Here is a 22,175-nt window from a genome sequence, read left to right on the forward strand (position 1 = left end):
GTTCTCTCTCACCAGATTCTAGAGTTTGTCGCCCGACAAGGAAATATTATGCGGGTTCGTAGATGTCAGAGCGTTCATAGACCTGGTTGTCACAGCGTCCAAGCTAGATCCGCTGAGGATGGTTTCCTTGACCTTGCTGATCAGTTCAGCTGTTGAGACAACACCAAGCTTGAGAGCGTCTGTAAGTAATCTCGCAACGCCGTGCTGCATCACTCCACGCAATATCTCCTCTATTTTTTATTGAATACATGTTAGCACTATAACAGCTTCGACCATGTTGCTATCTACATAAATAATGTTTGACTTACTTTGCATGGCTGGCGTGTGTCCTTTGTGCAAGATGATGGTGTATTTTTTGAGCTTTGACTTTGGATATTTTGTTGATAGATTGATGGGGTGGCCTAAGCTGACAATCGTATGCTTACTGCCATCCTTTTCGGTACTCAATGAATAATATTTTCGTAGAGCTGGGACCGTAGTTGCGGCGGTAAATTAATAGAGTCTTCAAGTAAGAGCGTGAGATCGCCCACCTTCTTTCTCTTCTTTGTCATTGATGCATTCAAGCTGGATAGGCTTATCTTCTGGTCTCAATCCAGCTCTCTTCAATAGCTGGCGAATAATTTCATCGTCCTCTGTTTGTATCACATACACCTGAATCAGTTGTGCGCTTTTTTAAAGAGGCCAGATGCACTCACTGTATATTATAATCCCATGCTCAAAACGAGACTCGCCTGAGTAGCACATCAAGAAGAAGACGTCAATGTACCCAACGAGTCGTATCTTGCCGGGCCATCGTTGGTTATCAATGAGAATATCCCACGGATGGATGTCACTAAGCATGAACTGTTAAGGATAATACAGCCACGATGGTCTGCGATTACATACTAGTCACATTCCAGGGTGTTATCATCAATTGTTCGACCAAAAGTGCGGAGAACACGATGATATGAAGCCATTTTCGGAGAGCTCTACGTGAAGCAATAATAATAAGTTGAGAAGATGGTGAAAGAACACGGCAGTTTGAAACGAACGAAGTTCCAGTAATGCTAGACGTTAAATGAAGGCGAATGCAGATAAATTGCTGCTCAAGATTGAGGAGCCTGTCGTACACCAAATGTCGAACATTCTAGGCCCAAATACAATGTAATAACTTTAACTGACCCAAACGATCAAATGGCCTTCAATTGTTTGCATCGCGTGAGTACGGCTACCTGTCACATTAGGTCAGCCTCTAAATCCTCCTTTTCGTTTCACCACTGAGACCACGTCACGCAACTTTGGGCATTGATGCAGATACTTATGGGGCGCAAGACGGTGGCTGCATGAATTATGGAGATCATCGTCTAATGAGAGCTGCAGAATAGCATGTCTTCTTCAGCTGGCCAATCAAATCCCAAATTCATGTGAGTCGTCGCTTGCCATAGCCTAGCAAATGACAGAGGGTGAAGAGGAATGCGCGAGGGGAAGAGAGGCTCCAAGAACGATTCATGTCTTCTTTCCAATAACACATCATGCAAATTATATTGTTGCGGCTCAAATCGTGCCTTGTACGCTCACGACTTTGACCATTGGCTATATAAGCGTGGTTGGATTTTAGAGACTTACTGATCGAGAGATCTCTCAGGCGCTCTATTATGCAATGATTTGTTGACTAAATTGCAGATATATTCATTGCTTTATCATCTTCATCAGCTCATTTCTCCTGTATGATCTTTTTACAACCTCTGACAACTTCATCTACGGCACAGGAGGACGTACCCTCCAACACCAACTTCACCATGGCTGATCAACTTGACGAAGAGGACTCTTCAAAGAGAGTTCTCGTTGCGAGGAAAATGCTCAAGACAATGGGGTTTCACGAAGAGATGCTTAGAAGTATCGTCACGTCATGGCTCGTTCCTCGTTTCAGACCCGAGATTACCTCCGAGCTGGGTCACAGTCTTACCAGAATCCAAGACGTTGGGTTCCTGGGGATAACAAACAACTCCACCGAGGGGCTGAGACCTTACCGAATGTTCGACATTGCAGATCGTATGCTTGTTGACAACATTGATCCATCAGCGCCATACTGCATGGTATCGCACCGCTGGAAAGATCCTGAAATCAACCTCGATCTACTTCGAAGCGCCAGAGAATACGTCTCTCAGTCATATCCAGTTTGGTACAACTCGGATCGGAATGATGTTGAGATCATTATAAAATACTGTAAGGAGAAGGTGAAGCAGCAAAGAAAAGATGTTAACGGTTATGCCGTGAAGAGCAGACTTGATGAGAGGCTATCACAGCAAGGCTGCTATGTCCTATCTCTTCTTGGGATGCACCACCAGAGCAAAAAGATTCACGCGGAAGTACGTGAAGCGCACAGAAACTTGGAGAGAATTGTACGAGACCAAAAGGTTGTAGAGATGGAAAACAGAGTATACAAGGACCTCAATAATAAGGCGAAACATCCTGAGGATGGAATTGCAAATGGAACATCGACAGTGGAGGCCTACCAATACGAACATACAACCAATAATGTTGATGAGAACCATGATGTTATCAAGGCCGCGTACGACAGAGTATTTGACACAGAGTGGGAAAGAGACAAGCAATCGGAGAACATCAAATTCGATGCCCTGAGTCGGGATCTCCGTGAGTCAGTGGACGGTATGATTCGCTGCTTACGTCTTTGGAGATCTGCCATCAAAATCGAGCAGTCCATTCTGAAAGCTGGAGAGATTTTCGACCGTGGCCTGCTACCCGGCCAGAAGCAGCAAAAGTCTTATGTGTGGCTTGATACCTGCTGCATAGACAAGAGCAACCATAACGAGTATTCTGAGTCAATGTCACTTATGGGGGATTGGTATGCACAGTCTGCATTTACCCTGGTGCACTTGGATACTGGATTCGATAAGTCGCCCAAGGGGTCTGATGCAGAGATCTATTGGAAGGAGTTCTTGGGCACAGATGGCGATTATGAGAAGTTGGCTTCACTCCCGGATCGAGAATTGGATCAAGTTCAGAGCTACAGAGATATCGACAATGAGCCGGAAGTTGAGTGGTCCACGAGAGGATGGACACTGCAGGAGTTGGTCATGAGTAGAATGACATACTTTGTCAATGCTGACTGGGAGTTCCTACACCGACCTGTTGAAAATCTAGGGCGCGCGTATCATCTCATACCTTATATCGATGTGTATACCGAGGCTCTCGACGTCAAACCCACCCCAAACTCATGGAAGCCAGAAGTCTTAATGACTGCGCTATTGAACTCTGGGGCAGTCCTCCAAAGTGACGCGATGAAGGTGGTTTATCCTAGGATTCAGAAGGAATCGGAGGATGTGGAGGTCGATGATACGCAATCTTTAAGCAACCGGCTATTGACCTCGATTGCGATGCCATGGAACTTGATGGACACCATGTTTCATGTCGTCAAACCCGAACCAACCAAAAGCGAAATATCGAAGGACAAATCTTCACGAGACACCTTGCTGCGAGAAATTTCGGTGCTTTGGGATCCGGCATTGGCAACTCGGTTTCCTCAGATTGAGGCTGACGAAAAGGACAAAGCAAAGCAAAAGCTTTTCATGGTTCCCGAAAATGCATTCCCTCAAACAAGCCCGGATGCGGAGGAAAGGGTACTACATGCGCTTTCTATCATCAAAGCTCTCGAGTTGATAGGATTCTGTTTCCCCAGGGACATATCCCGTGAGACTGCCAAATCAGAAATGGCACAAGCCGTGTTCTTTGCCGCCGTGGGGCTCATTGAATGCTACGACGAAACTCGGCACCCCATTGTTGTTCAGCGAATGCTGCAGAGAGAGATTGGTGGCGGTAAACCAAATGAAGCCCAGGAAAAAGAACTACTGAGGCTGAAAAGGGAAGCGGAGAAGAGGGTGAAGCTTGAGATGCGGAAAAAGCTCTTCCAAGAGCTGCTCAATTCCTTTCCCGAAGCAAAGGAACGCTGCGCCATCGACGAAATGAAGAATACGGAAGAAAAGGAAGAGGCATTATCCAAGACTCTTGCTTACATCTTGCATGTTGTTGTCGACCTGGTGAAGCCTTTGATCCAAGAGGACCGACAGTACATTGCCGACTTTGGCAACATCACACTACTCGATTCATGGATAGAAGGTACACAGAGATTTGGTTTCACCACCCAAGAGGTCATGACTTTGGCATGCGAGCGAAAGACTACAAAGTCGTTTGATCGTGCATATTCATTGATGGGTATCCTGGGTGTTCGATTCCCAACCTTTTCCGCAGAGGGATATGAGAAAGCACTCTGCCGACTCCTTGATGAAACAATCACCATTCATAACGACGTGTCGGTGTTCAATTGGGTGGGATATAACAAAGGAAGTTCGATGCGCGGCCGCTCGATGTATCCATCAACACAGGAAGCATACAAATCCAAAGGCGGCAGGCTGCACAGCCGCAATTCTTTTTCGGAAATTGAAAAAGACAAGATGCTGAGGACGACAAATTCTTATCATGCCGTTGTTGCACTTTTGCGCGATGCAATCGACTTCCTCAAAAAGAACACTCCACCTAAGCAGGAAGTTGAATGGATCCAGGACATTGCAACAATCGTCAAGAGCTTCAAATTGGATGAGTTGAAAACGCCCCCAGTTGACCATTCAAAAGTAGAAAATCTTGGAAGTCATATCAGCATTCACAGTAGAGCCGAAGCGTTACCATATGAGATTGAGATTATCAGCAAATTCATCGGGTACATCATCAATCCCTCCACTAGGCCAAAGTCTGGCCCGAATATCGAACCACAAATTGTCATGATGAGAAATCTTACGTCCCAGGTTTCTGTCAATACAGAACTGGAGCAAGTTTATGACATACCTGCTCGTGTGTCAACCGACGACACTGAACCAGTTGAGCGACCTGTCTCTCCAATTACGAACCAAGACTTTGCGCCTGCGGATGATGTATCTGCAGTGGCTCCAACCGAGATTCCATCCCCTGAGGCAGGCGTTGATGATGAGTCTGCGCCTCTGGGTAGAAAGAGCAGATTTGTAGAGCAACTCTCTGAAGCAGGCAAAACTCCAGTGGCGTCTGTGGTAGAGTCACATAACAAGGCGCAGAATGGAGATGAGATTGCAAATCCTGACGACGATGTTACTCGATATCTCCAAAATTGGGCTTCGAGAGTCTCCCAAGGATTCAAAGCAGATCAGAATACTCTAAAAGACCTACTACCGGCGAAAATACATGGGATACAATACAAAATTGAGGAGCAGCAGCATCAAGAAATCTCCACCAACAAAGTGTCATACTTTGGCTCCTCGAACATGGTCTCACCACACCCTATTATAGTCACCAATGCAGGCATTGAGGGTATATTCGACGTTCAGCGTGTCATTATTACAATGGCGGACATTGATGGCCTTCGACAACAAGTCGAGCATACGACAAGTACTGAGCAAATAATATCTGGTTACTGCTCAATCAGTACCGGGTTTGCGCAGGTGATTGTACGATTCTCCTGCAAGAGTGGCCTCTTGAGGAAACAGCTCGAGGTCAATGATGGAATCGACTTTGACGTGATAAAAGAGAAAAGTCCAAGTAAAAAGGAAGATAAAAAGCGGGAGCATAAAACGACTGCCAAAGTGCTTTGGAATAAATTGAAGAGAGATAAAAAGGACAAGGACGACAAGGATGGAGATAAGAAGAAGAAGAAGAAGAAGGGGAAAGAGGAATCAAATGATGGCATAGAAAGCGACTTGCTTATGTCGGAGAATCTAGATGATTCTGGCAGCAAGAATGGGATTCAGAATGAGGCATCGGAAGGCCAACCAATTCGCGACACGGATGAAGAGAAGACCATCAGCCGGATGATCAAATTTATCCAGGAAGAGGACTTGCGACTTGTGGCAGGTGAATGGGTGCTTGCGCGATGCTCAGGCGTAACCGACGCCAACTGGTTTCTCTGTCATCTCGAGTTGGGCTCGACACATCCATTTTACGGATATCGCATCCCAACGAGTGAGATTGACTTTGAGAATTGCATCCCGGAAGACGGGCTGGTGTTGGCGTGGAACACATACATGAACCGAAAGAAGGAAGAAATGTGCAAAATCTTGACAATGCTGCTCAAGTCAAAGGAGCGCAAGCTCAAGAGGAGAAAGTTGGTCGGCCGCATACTACGTGATCTGGCGCCGGTAGATGAGAAAGCCGAGCATGAGCATGAAGACATTCAGCGAAGCGTGGTCGACAGGATTGATGCCAATGACGGCGAAATTGATAATACGCAGAATGAGTATGACTATCTGGATGAGTACCCTCAGGATAGAAGCGAAGCTGCGAGAGGATTGCGGCCAAGTTCGGAGCTTCACTCTTACGATTCCGCGATGAGCATGCCACAAGATGACATGTGGTCAGCTCCCGTGGATCCTCAATCTCAATTCACAACTTCGAGTTTCGAGACGCCGAGCATGTTGCCCAACCAGGAACTCCGTCCCGAAGACTCGGTATCCAATATCGGAGATCAAGACTCGAGGCCGAGTCAACAGCCGCCGACGCTGCGTGGCTCTACAGCAGCCTCAAAAGACGGCGAGGACGACGATGGAAAATCGCATTTTTGGGATTATCTGCCATTCATTGAAAAAGTTGCCGAGACAAAGGCCAAGCATTTCGACAAGCATTTGAGCGCCACGGTGTTGAAGGACACGCCGCCGGTGCTTCGGCAGGCGATTGAGAATTTGAATGACAATAGGGATTTCTTGCCGGCCATGTTTCACTCTGCGAAGAAGGTTCATATGTTTTAGGGAATTTGGTGTAGCAAAATTTGATGAGTTTTCGTTATTTCATAGCATGATGAATAAATTAAAAGTGTTATCTGACACTGTTATTGAGAGAATAAGGAAATAGAGCTGCAAAAAAACATTAGCCGGTGTGGGGATTGATCCCACGATCTTCTGAATTGCATCTGCCTAGACGGAACAAAGTTCAACACTGGAGTGGCAGAATCCAGTAGAAAGCCATTCATGTCTTTGCGAGATTGATACCCAGACGTGTTGACCACTACACTAACCGGCCGTTGTTAGGAAATATGTGATGAGTTCTGGATTTAATAGAGCTGGTGTTGGATTGCTCTCGACATAGGAGGACGTTGATGGCATCGGGTGGTGGAGGGAATTGGGGGCTTGTCGCTAATTTATAGAAGGGCAGCCCGCTAGAGGATGCGCATCAGCGGCCCGTATAACGCCAATTGCTCCGCTGTGGTGCATTCGACGACTAGCCCCGGCGCCTGTGGGCTAAATGGATCTCGGCCCGGTCCATGCCATCAATTAATCGCGTTTACTCAATTCACAATGTATCCCTCAAGAAAGAAATTGTAGATCATACAATGCAATCAATTTGTTGATCTTTATAGAAATTGCACCAATACCCTTTAAAACAGTCTGAAGATGGAACACACAGGCGTTTTACCGCAATCGATCGTCTCAAGGAGAGCAAAAGAGATGGACGTCAACACTCCATGCTGTCTACCCGGCAATTAATGAAAGGTTGGGCATATTATATGTTACGTTTAATCCTTGAGCCAACGAATTTCAAAACTACCTAATTGACACTTAGAATGGCTCTGAGGAGCCCCAGGTCGATTAATGCTTGTCGGTAGATGCTCGTGCTGTCTCTACATGTAGCTTCAGATTACTGTTCAGCTTCCAAAATACGGTCCTTTCTCTTTGGTGGACACATACCACGACTCTTTTCTTGAAAGCAATTTCCCCATCACATAATTGTAATGAGCGCAATATTTAGTCAAGTATCTAATTACATGTAGTCAACTCCTCTCTTAATGCTTCTGTGTATAAACGCAGCAATCAGGAAGCCATTTCTCGGACTACAAACAACCACACCTGGCGATTCGCGCTCGGCGTTCGATTCATCTTCCTTCACGAGTCCACCACAAGTACATCAGTAACAAGGAAGGGTTGAGAATTAAGTGCCAAGAACCACATTATATCCAAATATCTGAAACGTGCCCAACTGGCCTGATTCGCCGGTTCTATACACTTTCTGTTGTGCGCGACATGGTATACACGAAAGATCGGTACACAACGCCCATCTCGAGCGAACCAAATATTCCATTCTTTAACGCTTGTACTACCAGGTCCTCCGTTCTTCATCTTTACGCTCTCTTTACTAGCCTTAGTCAAATGTGCCCAAGATATATGGAATTCTCATGCCAAAGTGCAGGCCAGGTTGAAATCGCCGTCAATCTGAGCTGAGACAATGTGATACCCTCTAAACATCACTTGTAAGGCTTTGTAGGTTCACAAGCTCAGCATACCGCCCATTTTCCTTCATTAAATCGACATGCGTTCCCTCTTCGACAATCCTTCCCATGTCGAATACGTAGATACGGTCTGCTCTCTGGATAGTACTTAACCGGTGAGCCACTGCGATAGTTGTTCGACCCTTGGACGCATTATCCAGTGCTGCTTGCACCAACTGCTCAGATTCGGAGTCCAAGGCTGATGTCGCTTCATCTAGCAACAGAATTTTAGGGTCACGAATTAAGGCGCGGGCAATAGCAATACGCTGCTTTTGGCCTCCTGATAGCAAGGCACCCTTACTTCCAACGACGGTGTTAAAGCCATCTGGAAGAGATATGATGAACTCGTAGATATTAGCCTCGCGGCAGGCAAACTCAACGGCTTCATCAGGCACATTGACACAGGGGCTGCCTAGAGTAATATTGTCTTTAATCGTCCCTTGGTATAGCGTCGGTTCCTGGCTCACAAGAGAGATAAAAGACCGGTAGTCTGCGATATTTAGTGTACTAATATCTTTACCATCGATATAAATTTCTCCGGCGGTAGGGTCATAGAAACGCTCTAAAAGACTGATTGTGGTGCTCTTACCGCAGCCCGAGCTTCCGACAAGGGCGATATATTGGCCTGGTTGGATATAGAGATTGAGACCGCGAAGTACCAGCTGCTCCGGTCGTTCTGGATAGCGGAAATATACTTGACGAAATTCAATCTTTCCTTTTACCTTGCCAAGTCGTTCTCCCTCGGCTGACCAGGTATCAATTGTAGGTTGCCGATCGAACAATGTTTTGAGTTCCGTTGCGGCTCGGTGCGCGTTACTCATGTTGGGTGCGAAGGAGAAGATAGTTCCAGCTGATTGTGATCCAAAGATGACCGTCGTGAGACACAAAAAGAATTGGAACTCGTCGTAATCCCCCTTGCCAATGAGTGTACCGCCGTACCAGAAGCCCAAGGCAAGACAAAGGAAAATCAGACTTTGTGATGCCGCATAGAGAACACTAGATTTAACAACCGACACAAGGCTCCTACGCCTCTGTGTCCCAAGTGCCTCTCTATATTCGTTTAGCACACCAACCTCACGTGTAAGAGAGGCGACAGTGCGCATCGAAGACACCGCTTCCGATGCAAAAGATGCCGATGCCGCATATTCAGCCTTTGAACGCTGCTGGAACTGCGCCAGTATCCAAAAGCGGTAAAATCCACAAGCAAGAAGAACTGGCGTGGCAGATAGGCAAACAAGAGACAGTTTCCAGCCGACAGCTAGTGACATAACTACGCCAATCACAAGGGTCGCCATCATCATGGTTAATGTTCCCAGTGTAACGCCACTGAGGCCGGCTACGTGTGTCGTCTCTGTGGATAAGAACGCCGTGAGAGCTCCCGACGTATTCTCGTCCTTGTCAAAAAATGCAACATCTTGTCGCAGTATAGTACGGAACGCGCGCTCCCTTACGCGGCGGATCAGTTTCTCGGAACAGAAGCCAAATGCGGCACCTTGTAGTGCGTAAGCGATGAACTGGACAACCGCAATCATCAAGAGCATGTCACTCCAGAAGTCAGAGTTTCTTTTTAATGCAGACCTGTTTTGGTCATTTATAGGATGTGATAGTGTCGAAATCTCTTTAGCAAAGAAGACTAGACGATCGACAGTCAGACATCAACATTCTTTATGGTCGAGACTGTGGAGGATGGGGGAGGCTTTTACCTACCTGACATGACGGGATAAGTGGCGCCACAAATGATGGAGAAAACCAGTCCCAAAAGCATAATCTTCCATTCTGGATCATTGAATGACTTGATGAGGGCTATCAAAGTCCACAGGGTGTAGCCCTTCTTTCTCTCATGATTCGAATCCGCCTTTTGTGGGATCTCAGCCAGGGCCGATTCCACATGATGAATCTTGATGTCGCTTCCAAAATCGGTTGGAATCTCGTGAATAAGGTGCTGTTCTTTGCCATGTAGCTCCTCTTGAGCATCAGTTGTCAAAGCGTCAGTCCCGAGTATGTTTTGTGCTGACACGAGATCAAAATAATGGCCTTTGCTGTTGAGTAACTCAGAATGAGTGCCCTGCTCGATGATACGGCCATGAGACATGACGACAATGTTGTGGGCATCCTTGATAGTCGAAAGCCGGTGCGCAATGATGATGGTGGTGCGGCCGGCCGCAGCCACTTCAAGGGCCGCCTGCACAACACTCTCGGATTTTGTATCGAGCGCAGAAGTGGCCTCGTCGAGTAACAAAACTACATGTAACAATGTCAGTTATCCAAAGCCTCTTATTCGGTGTGTTGGAGCAAGCTCGGTATAAACACACTTTTAGGATCTGATACAATTGCTCTAGCAATCGCAATGCGTTGCTTTTGGCCACCAGAAAGCAGGAAGCCCTTCTCACCCACATTCGTCTGGTAACCCTCGGGCAGTCTCATCACAAACTCATGTGCATTTGCCTTTTTTGATGCCTCAATAATAAGCTGCCGTTGCTTCTGTTCTGTTTCGTATTCGTACTTGGTACCAATGAGACCATAGCGGATGTTGTGATAAATAGAAGTGCTAAAAAGAGTAGGCTCCTGACTGACCAATGCCACTTGTTGACGGAGCCACCTCAAGTTTAGCTGGCTGATATCATGATCATCGAGGTATATCGTGCCGCCGACGGGCTCGTAGAATCGCTCGATCAGACTGATAAAGGTGCTCTTTCCAGAGCCTGACGCACCGACCAAAGCGGTGGTCTTACCTGCTGGGATCTTGAGGCTTACATTTTCCATTACTATCATTTCGGGGCGCGATGGGTAGATGTGCTGGACATTCTTGAAGTAAAGATTACCTTTCACATGGCCTAGTCTCTCGCCTTCGTCCTTCATTGGATCGATGGGCGACGGGCGGTTGATGGTGTTTGCGATATTACCAACAGCCGCAATAGCCGTTGCAAAGGCTTGAATATGCGGCATGACATTTACAAGAGAAAAAGAACCGACAATAATAGAAAATACGACAGTTAGAAGTTTCGATAAAGGAATAATCTCATCCAAAATGTAGCTGCTTCCCTTCCAGAACGCCAGACTGTAGGTGAGATAGAGGATTAGCCACATCGTAGCTGACATGCAGGCCATTGACTTCTGCATCTTGTAGCCATATTTGGCTCCTTTGTCCAGATATTCGCCATATTTCCTAGCTAATCGGTCTTGTGTACCGAAGGCGATAGCATTACGGATGGAGCTGATCACCTCTTCAGCCAGACTACCACCTTGGGCGTATGCATCAAGGGAGACCTTGTTGTTCTTGAGCATGAAGCTGGAGCCGATCCTAGTGGTCAAAAATAGAGCAATGAGGCAACTGGATAAGATCAGAGTGAGTTTCCAATACATGATGAAACCCACAACGTAGGCAGTGATAAAGGTAGCGATGGCGGCAACAGTTAGCGAAACCTTTTCAGATATGCCATCTTGAATGAGACTGGTTTCGGCGGTAATTCTGGTGGTCACCTCGCCCGCCCCCAAGTTATCAAAGAAGCCGATATTTTGGCGTAAGCAACTTGCGAGATAATGCTCTCGGATCTTGGCTGTGATGTGCTCGCCGGTGTATATGAAGCCCACGGTGCAGACAAATGATGCAACGAATTGACCGATGGCCAGATATATAAAGTAGAGAACAAATTTGGTGATCTGGTTGGTGAACTCACTGTATGTGAGAGATTGACCGTCGTCGATGCCATTTGAATAGCCCTGAAAAGAGTTTTGAAGTTGGCCAAAAACGATATTCATGAGCGGCATGATGGCACCTGATGCTACCGCGAAAATGGAAGAGACGGCAATAATTACGGCATCATTACGCGTGATATAGCAGTAAATGACTTTCATGCCTTGTTGAACCTCCGGAGTGGCGACTTGGCGCTTGAGGATCTTCGCTTGGTGAGGTGGGAGATGTCCATAGGGGTCTTGTTCGTCTTCGGGCTCGACATGTCGAGTATTTTCGGGGTCGTGCGGCATACGCATGCGAGATTCTTCTGTCGTATGTGGTACTAGAACCTCTTTGTGAGAGAAGTCCAATTTTTGAGCTTCTTGTGTGTCGTTTCCAATTGTTTCATTGCTGATAGATGTCTCTGATCGTTGAGAATCATCACTGGCATAACCAGTGCCCATATTCCGATTCGTCCTCCCAGAAGCTTCGGGCGCCATAGTCGAAGGTTGGCAGCATGCGTTGGAGTGTGGCCCAAGTATGTACTAGGATTGACCTTTATTATCACTTTCTACTTCACTTTTAGCTGCCATGAATATGAGGGTACCGCACCATGATAAGAGCACTTACCGGCTGGTGTTCAGCCAGACATCGATATTTGAAAGATTTTGTCAAGAGGAAACGAAGATTTACGTGCGTTTGGATCTAACATGAAGAGAAGGGATGTAAACATGCCTAAGGTCGGTCACGGTGCCATACGATGTCGGATTGAGCAACCGCGACGCGGCACACCTACGAACCTTCTTGCAAATAACCACAAAATGCGTTGAGATGACGCCTGCCGATTGTATTAAGTTCATTACAGCTGTTGCTTGGTAATGATGTAACCTACCTATATACATGTAGGCAGCATCTCCAGTTTATCCATTGCGACAGATCGACATCTTGGATACAAATTAATATGAATACAACTTGGTAAATGTAGCAGCTGAATGAGTGAGTTCCATGTCATCAGCCAGTATCGAGAATGTATACTAGGCAATATGCATGCTGCCATCTGAGACATACCGTCGATTTTCATTTCAGCGGCAGGATCTATGTAGAGTAGAGAATGATCTGGCAATTTCCCATTTAGAGAGTTTTAATCCTGTTCAAGGAAAATTTGGGGACAGCCAGCTTGACACTCGGAAAGAACAGGCGTACACGCGATCAGATTCTTCTAGATCCGAATGCCTGCATCTAGTCTGTTCTATACTCTGCACTCCATGCTGTCAAGACGTACTGCGTCATGTCTCACCAAACGACACTCACAGTATCCCTTCAAATGGCATGAGATTGAGCCAGACTGGAGGACATACTTAAAGTTACTCAAATACTGTCTAAATCTGAGTCAGGTGTCAGCGCATTCTGGAAATCTCCCATTGTCGACATTCCAGCCATCGCCCCCGTGATATGCATGATCTGCATGTCTGTCTTTCGTCTTTACGATGCAGGATTCATCCATAGTCGGCCCAATGCATCAATAACTTGTTATCCTTTTACACGTTTGATTGTATGGCCACTTGTGATATAACTATAGCAGTAGATACTAGAGGGATATGGCTATAGTAGTAATTGAGGTACCGTGTTAGTGGTGACAAATCGTTTCAGTACATAAATATGTAGATTACTGCCTCTGAATGCCTGGTATTAGGCCAATTGAAAGATTTGGCACAATAGCGCGGAATCACGGAAATAAACAAGTATACAGCAAGGTCGTCGGCCAACTCCTTTCGTTAGTATTTGATGTACCACGTATCTCTTCTTTCATATACGCATACGGAATATATCTTATCTTAATCCCAGTGACGTGGACTATTTTGCTTTGTTGCTGCAGGGCCTCTCAAATGAATGCCACAGTACACCTGTGATGCAATGTTTGATGCTAATCGACGGTGCATAATTAGACCAAGTCCCGCCTCTCTTAGCCCAGACAACCTCGAGGCCTGTTGAATGCAACGGTATTTCCAATCCAGCTCTAGTAGGCCATAATCTTTGTTAACTTAGTCTTTCATGCGATACCTAGCAAATCGGGAGGCTTCAAACTGCTCGGCGAAACTGCTCGGCGTCCTCTGCCAAGGGGGGGTTGGAAACATGCATTCTAGAGGCGCTACGTGGCTTCTCTAATCTTTTCAAGATATTTGCCACGTTCTGCTTTGGGGGTTTTCTTCTCTTTATGAAATAAACAAGTATGGCCAATGATTCCTAAGTATCGATCACGAGGCTCGCTTAAATGGCCCTGCAGTTTAAAGCATTCGGCATAACCTCACAAACCATAGGACCGGAGAAACTTGGCACACTTACATAGGCCGGGAAGTTTCTTTGGCTCAACATGCTCGTCATTGTTTGCCTATCTGATAGGGATGAACTATCTCCACCTAGGGTCTGTGAGTCGTTAAGTGACGTATTTGAAACATGCATGTTCTTTGGCCGGCGCTGCGGAATAGATCCAGTTCTAGTTTGCTCTCCATGAACTCTTGGCTAAGGGCTCCAAAGGACGGGACTGCTCAACAAAGGAGCCCCATTTGCCACATGATATGTACGCGTAATGCTCTTTCGACAAAGAAAATAGAATAGACAAAGACTATTGCCAAGGCATGATGAAAGAAATTGTGACCTGAAGGCGGCTTCCTTTGTTTGTAGTTCATGTTGTGCAAGCTGCTGCGCCGCCGTTGTGCTCGTCTTTCCCACCCTCAGTCTCGCCACCACATCACATGTACGTGTATTTATACTTACAATTCTGCCATCATACCAGAACCCAAATCTGGGCTGGTATCAAGAGGCTTGAACGGCACGACACTGCTTCAAACAAACGGTTATCAACAAACCGGTATTCTGCGAAGCAGCGCTACACGCAAGGTCATAATGAATCCAGGAAATGAAGTAGACCCTGAAGACACTGCAAGGCTCAAGAATATCGCACTGGCTTGCAAGAAGGATCTATATGAACTCTCGGGGGGTGATAAAGCTCAAGAAGATGCGAGTAACGCTAAAAGGGGAAACTGGGCCTATAGCCAATACGACGAGCTCAGCGAGTGGTGCATAATCGCTGGGGTTAACGGCAAGGGTCTCGACGCCATCGATGTGCGACTGAAGCATGCTCCGGGGATTTTTGAGATTCACGAGCAACTTCTTCAATCGCTGGAGGATGATCTGAAAGGTTTCTGCCTCTCCTAACAACATTCAATTAACGTAGCAGTCGTAAATGGATGCTAACTGGAATCATCATGATCAGAACTACAACCACCCTTCAGAGCACCCGAGCATGCGGTCAACATTGATGGTAGTGTAGACGGTGCTCAGCCAGATCCGGCTTTGCTATCTTTCAAGTCTTTCTCCTCGGTTGGGTCTGAGGTAGCAGGTGTCATCGGCGATCCTGCATCATCAGCATCCGAAAAACGTAATGCGCAATTGAGACAACGCATCGAAGACACAATACGCCGACTAATGGGTTACGCACTAGTATTCATCTATGTCCTAAAACCCCCTATACCTCCATCTGATATTGAGACCTTCATTCTTGAAAATGCCAAGGGATCGTTCACCTTGGCCTACCTCCTTGTGAGCTGGGGATTGGAACTTCAACGAGAAGGCCACACACAAGATGCTATCATAAAACAAATGAAAGGCATCGATGAAATTCTCGTGCGATACCGCTATCTCATCGACAGAGAGTCACTTTCATCGCGTTCAAGGACTATAGAGGAGGCAATTATCCATTTACGTGACGATCCTGATGCCGAAAGGTTTTTCGCAACGCCCTGCGGCCAGAACTGGCTATCATGGGCTAGAGCAAGGGCGCACAAACCAGCCGTCGAGCGGTTGCTTCATCAAGGCGCCAACCAGTCGCCGGTGTTTCTGTCGCTCCCGAAGAAAAGTGCGTAATATCTCATCACATGGTCGCTAATACCATGCATGCATTATACATTAGCAAAAACTTCGTATTCTTGCTAACGCTGCACGCCATCGCACAGACACCGACATCAAGTTTCGCGAACTGACCCTAGCAGACCGAGAGCTGGAGCTGCTATGGCCTAAGTACAAGTCACCAGGTGAAAAGATGGATCGCTATGGGAGTGTTAGTCCCTGGGCGCGAAATCGCGTTAAGGTGCAGGTTCCCGAAAACACATCCGACTACATCAACGCTTCTCCTATTACTCTCACGTCGTCTAGCCCAAATCAACTCCCTCTGCACTATATTGCTATGCAAGGACCTACCGAACCGTCATTCAACCACGTCTGGCGCATGGTTGCTGAGCAAACCACCGCATCATCACATGCAGTTATCGTTCAACTCACAGACATGTTTGAGAATGGTACACTTAAATGCGACCAGTATTTTCCTATGACTAAAGAAGACGCCCCTTGGAGCATTAACGACGACAATATATGGGGCGACAACTGGAAAGCACAACTTACCCTTGACTCGCTAGATGTCATTGCAGACGGTGCGATCGAAAAGCGCTTGCTGGTGCTGCGTACATGCAAAGAAGGAGAAGAAGGAGAAACACGCCTTATTTGGCACTTTCTTTACAAGCGCTGGCCCGACTTTGGTGTTCCAACGGGAGACGACCTAGAGAGCTTTCTTCAATTGATAAAGTTGTCAAGGGAGAATAGCTCGTCAGACGGTCAGCGCATTGTTCACTGCAGCGCTGGCATTGGTAGAACGGGTTCTTTTATTGCTCTTGATCACCTCATGAGAGAGCTCGACTTCGGAGTTCTCGAAAGATACGATGTGCCTTCAGAGGGCCCTGATCTAGTCTTTAAGACAGTCGATAAACTTCGCCAGCAGCGTTCGGGCATGGTCCAAACTGAAGAGCAGTATCGATTCATCTACAAGGTTATGTGGAAGCTTTGGCACAATAAGTACGGTGTTGTAGATGAGGAAGCTGACAACCACGAATTAGCAACAAGTGGGTTCAAAGATTCCAAGAGTTGAAATTACAGATCTGGTAGCATGAAGGCGTGGGACGGTGGCCTTTACAGGACTAGACTCTACAGTTGGAATGGTTGGCTATGGCGCCGGAGAAACTTTAGTGGATGGGAAATTTCGTCTAAGGGGCAGACAAAGGAGTGGAGATTGTTATACTTTCCATCGTTATAATTGAGATTGTAGTCATTACTGTTATTCAACTAACTGTAAGTGATCTTACGATATAAATTTATTTAGCAAAAAGATGTTTCTATGTATTGGGATTGAGAATTTGGATGCTATTGAAGCCGGCAAACAAAGCACCATAGCTTTAAATCAGACATACGATCCAATATATCATGTCAAAGTTAAAATAAGTGATAATACTAGAAACTAAAAAAATGTAGTCATCGCTGTTATCCTAGCAACTGTAAGTGATCCAAGATACAAATCTATTCAGCAAGTCTAGACAGATCCAGAGCATCAATCCAACCACACAGGATCCAACTCCTTCAACAACCCCAAATCAACATTAACAAAACTCTTCCACAGATCAATCTCCCTCAACCACGGCCTCGTCTGCACAGCAAACGTCACAGCCGTGCAATTCTTCAACAACTCAGCCACATCCTCCGCCATAACAAGGATCAAATCACCCCTATACGCTATCCGATCTTCAAGCCTTTCCTTGACATTTTCCAACGCCTTTACAGTTGTGTTATGCATGCTCAACTCGCTGCCCGGCATGTCCTTGGGCAAAAACTTCCACTCCCACGGTCGGGAGACGCTATCGAGGAAGCTGGTCGCCTGCCGATTCCCCATCCCTATCATGAGCGGGTAAAAGTGCGGCGCCGTCCAGATCCGAAGAAGCGCGAAACGAGCATTCGGGTGCTTCACTGCGAAATCTTCGGCAATGGGCAGTAACTTTGGCCATCTGTCTGGTCCGATGAAGTGAGGTGGATACTTTACTGGGAATAGGTTTCGAGGGTCGTCGTAGTTGATGAAGAGGTCTAGTTGGTCTGGGCGATGAGGCTCTGTGTTGGCCGTGGCCACGCCTGGGACTATTCGGGAGTCGTTTTCCAGGTGTGCGGGGGCCATTACTCCTGCTCGATATACTGCGATTTTGTTAGCAATTGCTCCTCCTGGAGACTTTATAGAGGTACTGACATTTGGCAATGATGGGGCGGATGGCAAGACTCCAATCGAATGGGTAAATATCTGAAAAGTGGCGGTCCTTCTCCAAAACAGCCTTCCACTCCGTCCAGAATTTCGCATCGCGGTACTTGTAGCTTGTTCTGGTCCTTCGATCGGGCCGAGACTTGCTTCGTTCTCGGGGATCGAATAGGGCAGAGTTCCGGAACCCCTCATACTGGTCAGACTTGAGAAACGCAGTCACATGGGCCGTTGTGTCCACCTCTGGGAAGAACATGGCCATGGTCGAAAAAGCCTGAACCATGTCTTGAACAATGAACGCGTGGGACCACGGATCTGAACCATAATCCCCATAGTAGTCATCGTCGAATGCTTCAACGTCGAGCCAGTACATTAACTCGGCAATGTAATAAACCCAATCAGTCGATTCCGCTTGAGCAGTTTTGAGCATAGTAGTGATGATTTCTTGGACCTGCAGATACCTTTCGGTACATCCCGGTTCAAGGTCACCATTGTGAAACGCCATTTTGAACTCTGATAGCAGAGAGTTAGCGGTTTGGTCCTAAAATCAAAGGCTTACATAGAATCGCATAAGTATACTCACCCGTAGATCTTTCACGTTCCATTACCTCCATAGGATCCGCACTTTCAAGGCGATCGGCGATTAAGTGGCTTTCTTTGATGGCATCAAGGCCAGTTTCCTCAAGGACTTCGCGCTGGTCTTCTGAGAGTGCCCCTTGTAGGAGCTTCTCCAGGCCGGTTTTCCATATCGCCGGAAGCGCCCACATACTATCTTCATCGCTATCCATCTCCTTGCTAAGCGGTTCTTTGAAATCTTCCCCGGCAAGAATCGCCGCCAAGCCTTTCTCCCAGTACTTGTTGTGACCAGGGAGCCCCGAGTGCTCAAGGCGACTTACGTGGTTTCTGATTTCTCGAAAATGCACATTCTTTTTGTTAGATATTAATTCGTCTGGGAATAGAACCTCATCCTCCACAGTATTGGCTTTGGTGTAGAACAGGTATGGGGAGTTGGCCATCTCACCAACGGCGGCACCCTGGGGCGTGAAGGACGTGAATGTTCCTCCGGTACTGAAAAGGCGGAACTCTACGTCTTCGCTTGTCACAACATCCCAGAGACTCTTGACCTGCTCGCCGGGCTTTATCTTGCGGGTTCGCATTGTATCTTCCTCCCGAGTGAGGCTTCGCAGCTGCGGCTCCATGTGGGAATACATATCAGCAGGCTGCGTCATGCGCCATGCCGTGCGAAGTTCCTTTTTTGTAGTTCTATCAGTATGGCGCTTGGCTCCTGCTAGTGGCATAAGAAACATACCGTGATGATGGCATTATAAAGGAGCAGAGGTGACTCGTTGGGTACCAGATTCCAGATGAAGACGTCGTAATAGTCATCGAATCCAAAGCGCCATTCCCTCAGCGCATCCGTCATGTCAAAGTAATCAGGGCCCACCTCAAGAGCGTTTTGCCATTCATTCTTTGAGGCCCTTCCGATACCCTGCTTCCTGCGATACGTCCAAAGATGCTTCTCGGGAGGTGCGGTTATGACGCGACCAGTTCTGCCGTCCCTCACCAGGACCAACAGCTCGCCGGTTCTCATTGTCAGATACTGCAGAAAGCGGCGGGTGACTGGATCGCGGCGCTTCATGTGGCCGACAATGATATTCCTCGTCTCGATCATGTCATGCTGGCGACGTCCTTTGCCTCGCCCGCCGGCCTGAAAATGGCGACTGCGTTGTTGAGCCTCAAGATCAATAAAGTAAGGGAAGAACTGCAACTCATGCAGCTGCTGAATCAGCCTGTTATTTGCCCAAGACGTCCAATTCGAAGCAGGGAAAAACTGCCACAGGGTGAGGAGATTCAGGTCGGCGAACTCTGCCCAATTTCGGCAGAGTTGAATAGCATGTTTGAGGTCGCAATCTTTGGCTATGATTGAGAATTGCAGCCAGCCGTCTCGAGACATTGCCTTTTCACTCGCGTGATTCCACACGCTCTTGCCACAGATGGCTACCCGAGATCTCTGTGAAGAGGAGATGGTTTTTTGGCGTGGCTCCCGTAGCCCTTGACGATCTGCCAACTTCTTCACAAACCATTCGTCCGTGTGGAGACGCCTATAGTGATCATAATCGCCCATCATGTCACCAAACTCTTCTTCGTCCTCTGAATCGCTATCATCCGTGGCCTCATCGTCAACATCTGCCTCTGCATCATCCCCGCGTGCAAAATCGGCACACGCATCTCTAATCTGTTGAAGAGAAGGATCCTCCAGCTTCAAGCAGATATCTCGTAGATCCGAGTCGACAATCTCAGCGTCGTTGAGGAACTCATCCACACTACCAGCACGTAGCGCAGCCGGTAACAAGGATGCTTGAGCAAGCAACAGGCGACAAAAGAGTAGCAACTTGATTTCTCTAACGTCCTTGATGGCAGTCTCGATCTCGTCGTCAGTCATCGGTGCCGTTCTCGTAAACGTTTCGTGGGGATTCTCCAACGATCCAACGAGTTGGAAACCCCAAACGTTTTCCATTTTCTTGTCGACCCCCTGGCTCAGGCGTTTTCTCATCTCTTGCTCGGTTTCAATGTTGTTCCTGTCGGGCATCTGTTGATCGGCTGCTTTTTTTGCTTTGTTTTGCTGCATGGCCATGAGCTTGTCTTGTCCTCTATCGGAGTCGCCGGCGCTGCCTTGATTGCCAGGTTTGACGGCACTCGGCTTGGCCTTTGCCTTTTTCTTACCCTTCTTGGAGGGTTTCTGGTCGTTTTCTTCCTGCTGTTGCTCGGCGGCCTCTTCTGTCTGCGGCTTGGGCTCAGGCTCGGCTGGGGGATCTTGGCTGCTGCGGATGTCTGCAACATTCATCCAGAGGAAGTGCCTGATCAGATCAACGTACTGGTTGCGCTTGTCGTGGTCTGTGTCTTTGATGGGGTCCCATGCCTCATCGCTTTCCCATTCATCTTCTGACATCTCCATACGCTCCCGGAAAGCAGCTTCGAGATAGGCATCCTGGCTCTTCTGCTCCTCCTCCCGCCTGGCCTGCTCCAGTCTAGCCTGCAACTTGTCTCGGTGACGCTTGAACAGGGCAGCTTCCTGCTTGATCTTCTTCTGCTCCTTGTCACGAGTTGCCTCTTCCTCTTCCTGGGCCCGGCGTACCCAAGCGAACCATTTCTCCTGCTGGTATAGCACATCCGCAGTTCGCTTTTCCAATCTTTCCAGCGACCGAAGAATGATGTGGCGGTTGCTGCTTAGCTTGTCGAGGTATGCTTGGTGCCCATAGTCGATTTGGAGCGAATAAAAGTGGGTGTGGTGAAGCCTGCGGGCGTCGATGACCTGCCCGGTGAGGACATATCTGTCAAAGAGATGGGAATGTACGGCCCTGAGAGTCTCTTGGTCTTGAACGTCGTCAAACGTCTGGTTCGCAAGAGGAACCTTGCTTGTCTTTAGGTAAGGAGGGGCTTCGCTCTCCAGCTCATCCAGCCTGGCATTGCGTCGTTTGTACCCCTTGTAGAGCCCATAGACCTGCTTGGAATGGAACCAGCAGAAGACGCCGTCGGCATGGGTAGCCTCTTTGGTACACTTGCTTCCATCGGACAGGTGCAGAGCCTAGACGTTGAACGGGAGTCAGCGGCCATGGTTTGTTCGGCACTCACAGCAGCAGCAGTGGGGTAGCGTGTTTGTTCCCCATACGAGCACATACCTGGCATTGCCCGTGATCTTGGCTCATGGCCAGTGTCCCGGCAATGTCATGCGGCTGTACAGATACGGAGCACCTGGTTCTAGCCGTTCCGCCTCGTCAAAGCCTCGTTCTGAGATCCTGATAGCCTGATAGCCCGTGCAGCCGTACGACCAGGCCAACAGAGTTAAATTTAGGCGGGCGGCTATCACGATAAGACCCTTGGCGTCTGGTGTCTTGATTAGGTCATTAGTACGTGTATGGATGCTGGAATCAATTGGGAGCCTCAAAAGCCTGGCCTGGGCTCTCGAGATGTGGCCGCCCCCCGATGCCGAAGCAGGCAAAATTGGACGTTTCATGCATGTTTCACGGCTGACTAAGGTGGATGCAGCAACGGCGGGGCTCAGGAGTTATTTGAGGATCAACAGCACGAGTAAAGTCTGC

At 47.6% G+C, this 22,175-nt stretch overlaps 5 protein-coding genes across 5 annotated transcripts; 2 read left to right on the forward strand and 3 right to left on the reverse strand.

The window, feature by feature from the left end:
* Positions 1-18: 18 nt before the first annotated feature.
* Triagg1_3421 (uncharacterized protein) lies at positions 19-956 on the reverse strand (the record flags this gene model as incomplete). Its single annotated transcript, XM_062897712.1, has 5 exons — positions 19-230; positions 309-467; positions 531-632; positions 696-832; positions 886-956. 5 exons carry the CDS (start codon positions 954-956, stop codon positions 19-21), a joined length of 681 nt encoding a protein of 226 aa, XP_062757410.1.
* Positions 957-1,778: 822 nt separating this feature from the next.
* Positions 1,779-6,764, forward strand: Triagg1_3422 (uncharacterized protein; the record flags this gene model as incomplete). Its single annotated transcript, XM_062897713.1, has 1 exon — positions 1,779-6,764. One exon carries the CDS (start codon positions 1,779-1,781, stop codon positions 6,762-6,764), a length of 4,986 nt encoding a protein of 1,661 aa, XP_062757411.1.
* A 1,483-nt stretch (positions 6,765-8,247) lies between these two features.
* On the reverse strand, positions 8,248-12,451 carry Triagg1_3423 (uncharacterized protein; the record flags this gene model as incomplete). Its single annotated transcript, XM_062897714.1, has 3 exons — positions 8,248-9,911; positions 9,986-10,519; positions 10,591-12,451. 3 exons carry the CDS (start codon positions 12,449-12,451, stop codon positions 8,248-8,250), a joined length of 4,059 nt encoding a protein of 1,352 aa, XP_062757412.1.
* A 2,404-nt stretch (positions 12,452-14,855) lies between these two features.
* On the forward strand, positions 14,856-16,929 carry Triagg1_3424 (uncharacterized protein; the record flags this gene model as incomplete). Its single annotated transcript, XM_062897715.1, has 3 exons — positions 14,856-15,150; positions 15,226-15,867; positions 15,965-16,929. 3 exons carry the CDS (start codon positions 14,856-14,858, stop codon positions 16,927-16,929), a joined length of 1,902 nt encoding a protein of 633 aa, XP_062757413.1.
* A 456-nt stretch (positions 16,930-17,385) lies between these two features.
* On the reverse strand, positions 17,386-21,753 carry Triagg1_3425 (uncharacterized protein; the record flags this gene model as incomplete). The annotated part of the gene is made up of 5 exons (XM_062897716.1): positions 17,386-18,017; positions 18,070-18,588; positions 18,659-19,325; positions 19,385-21,661; positions 21,709-21,753. 5 exons carry the CDS (start codon positions 21,751-21,753, stop codon positions 17,386-17,388), a joined length of 4,140 nt encoding a protein of 1,379 aa, XP_062757414.1.
* Between the last annotated feature and the right edge of the window lie 422 nt (positions 21,754-22,175).

Source organism: Trichoderma aggressivum, assembly GCF_033847375.1.
Source record: "Trichoderma aggressivum f. europaeum strain CBS 100526 chromosome Unknown scaffold_010, whole genome shotgun sequence".
Taxonomy (NCBI): domain Eukaryota; kingdom Fungi; phylum Ascomycota; class Sordariomycetes; order Hypocreales; family Hypocreaceae; genus Trichoderma; species Trichoderma aggressivum.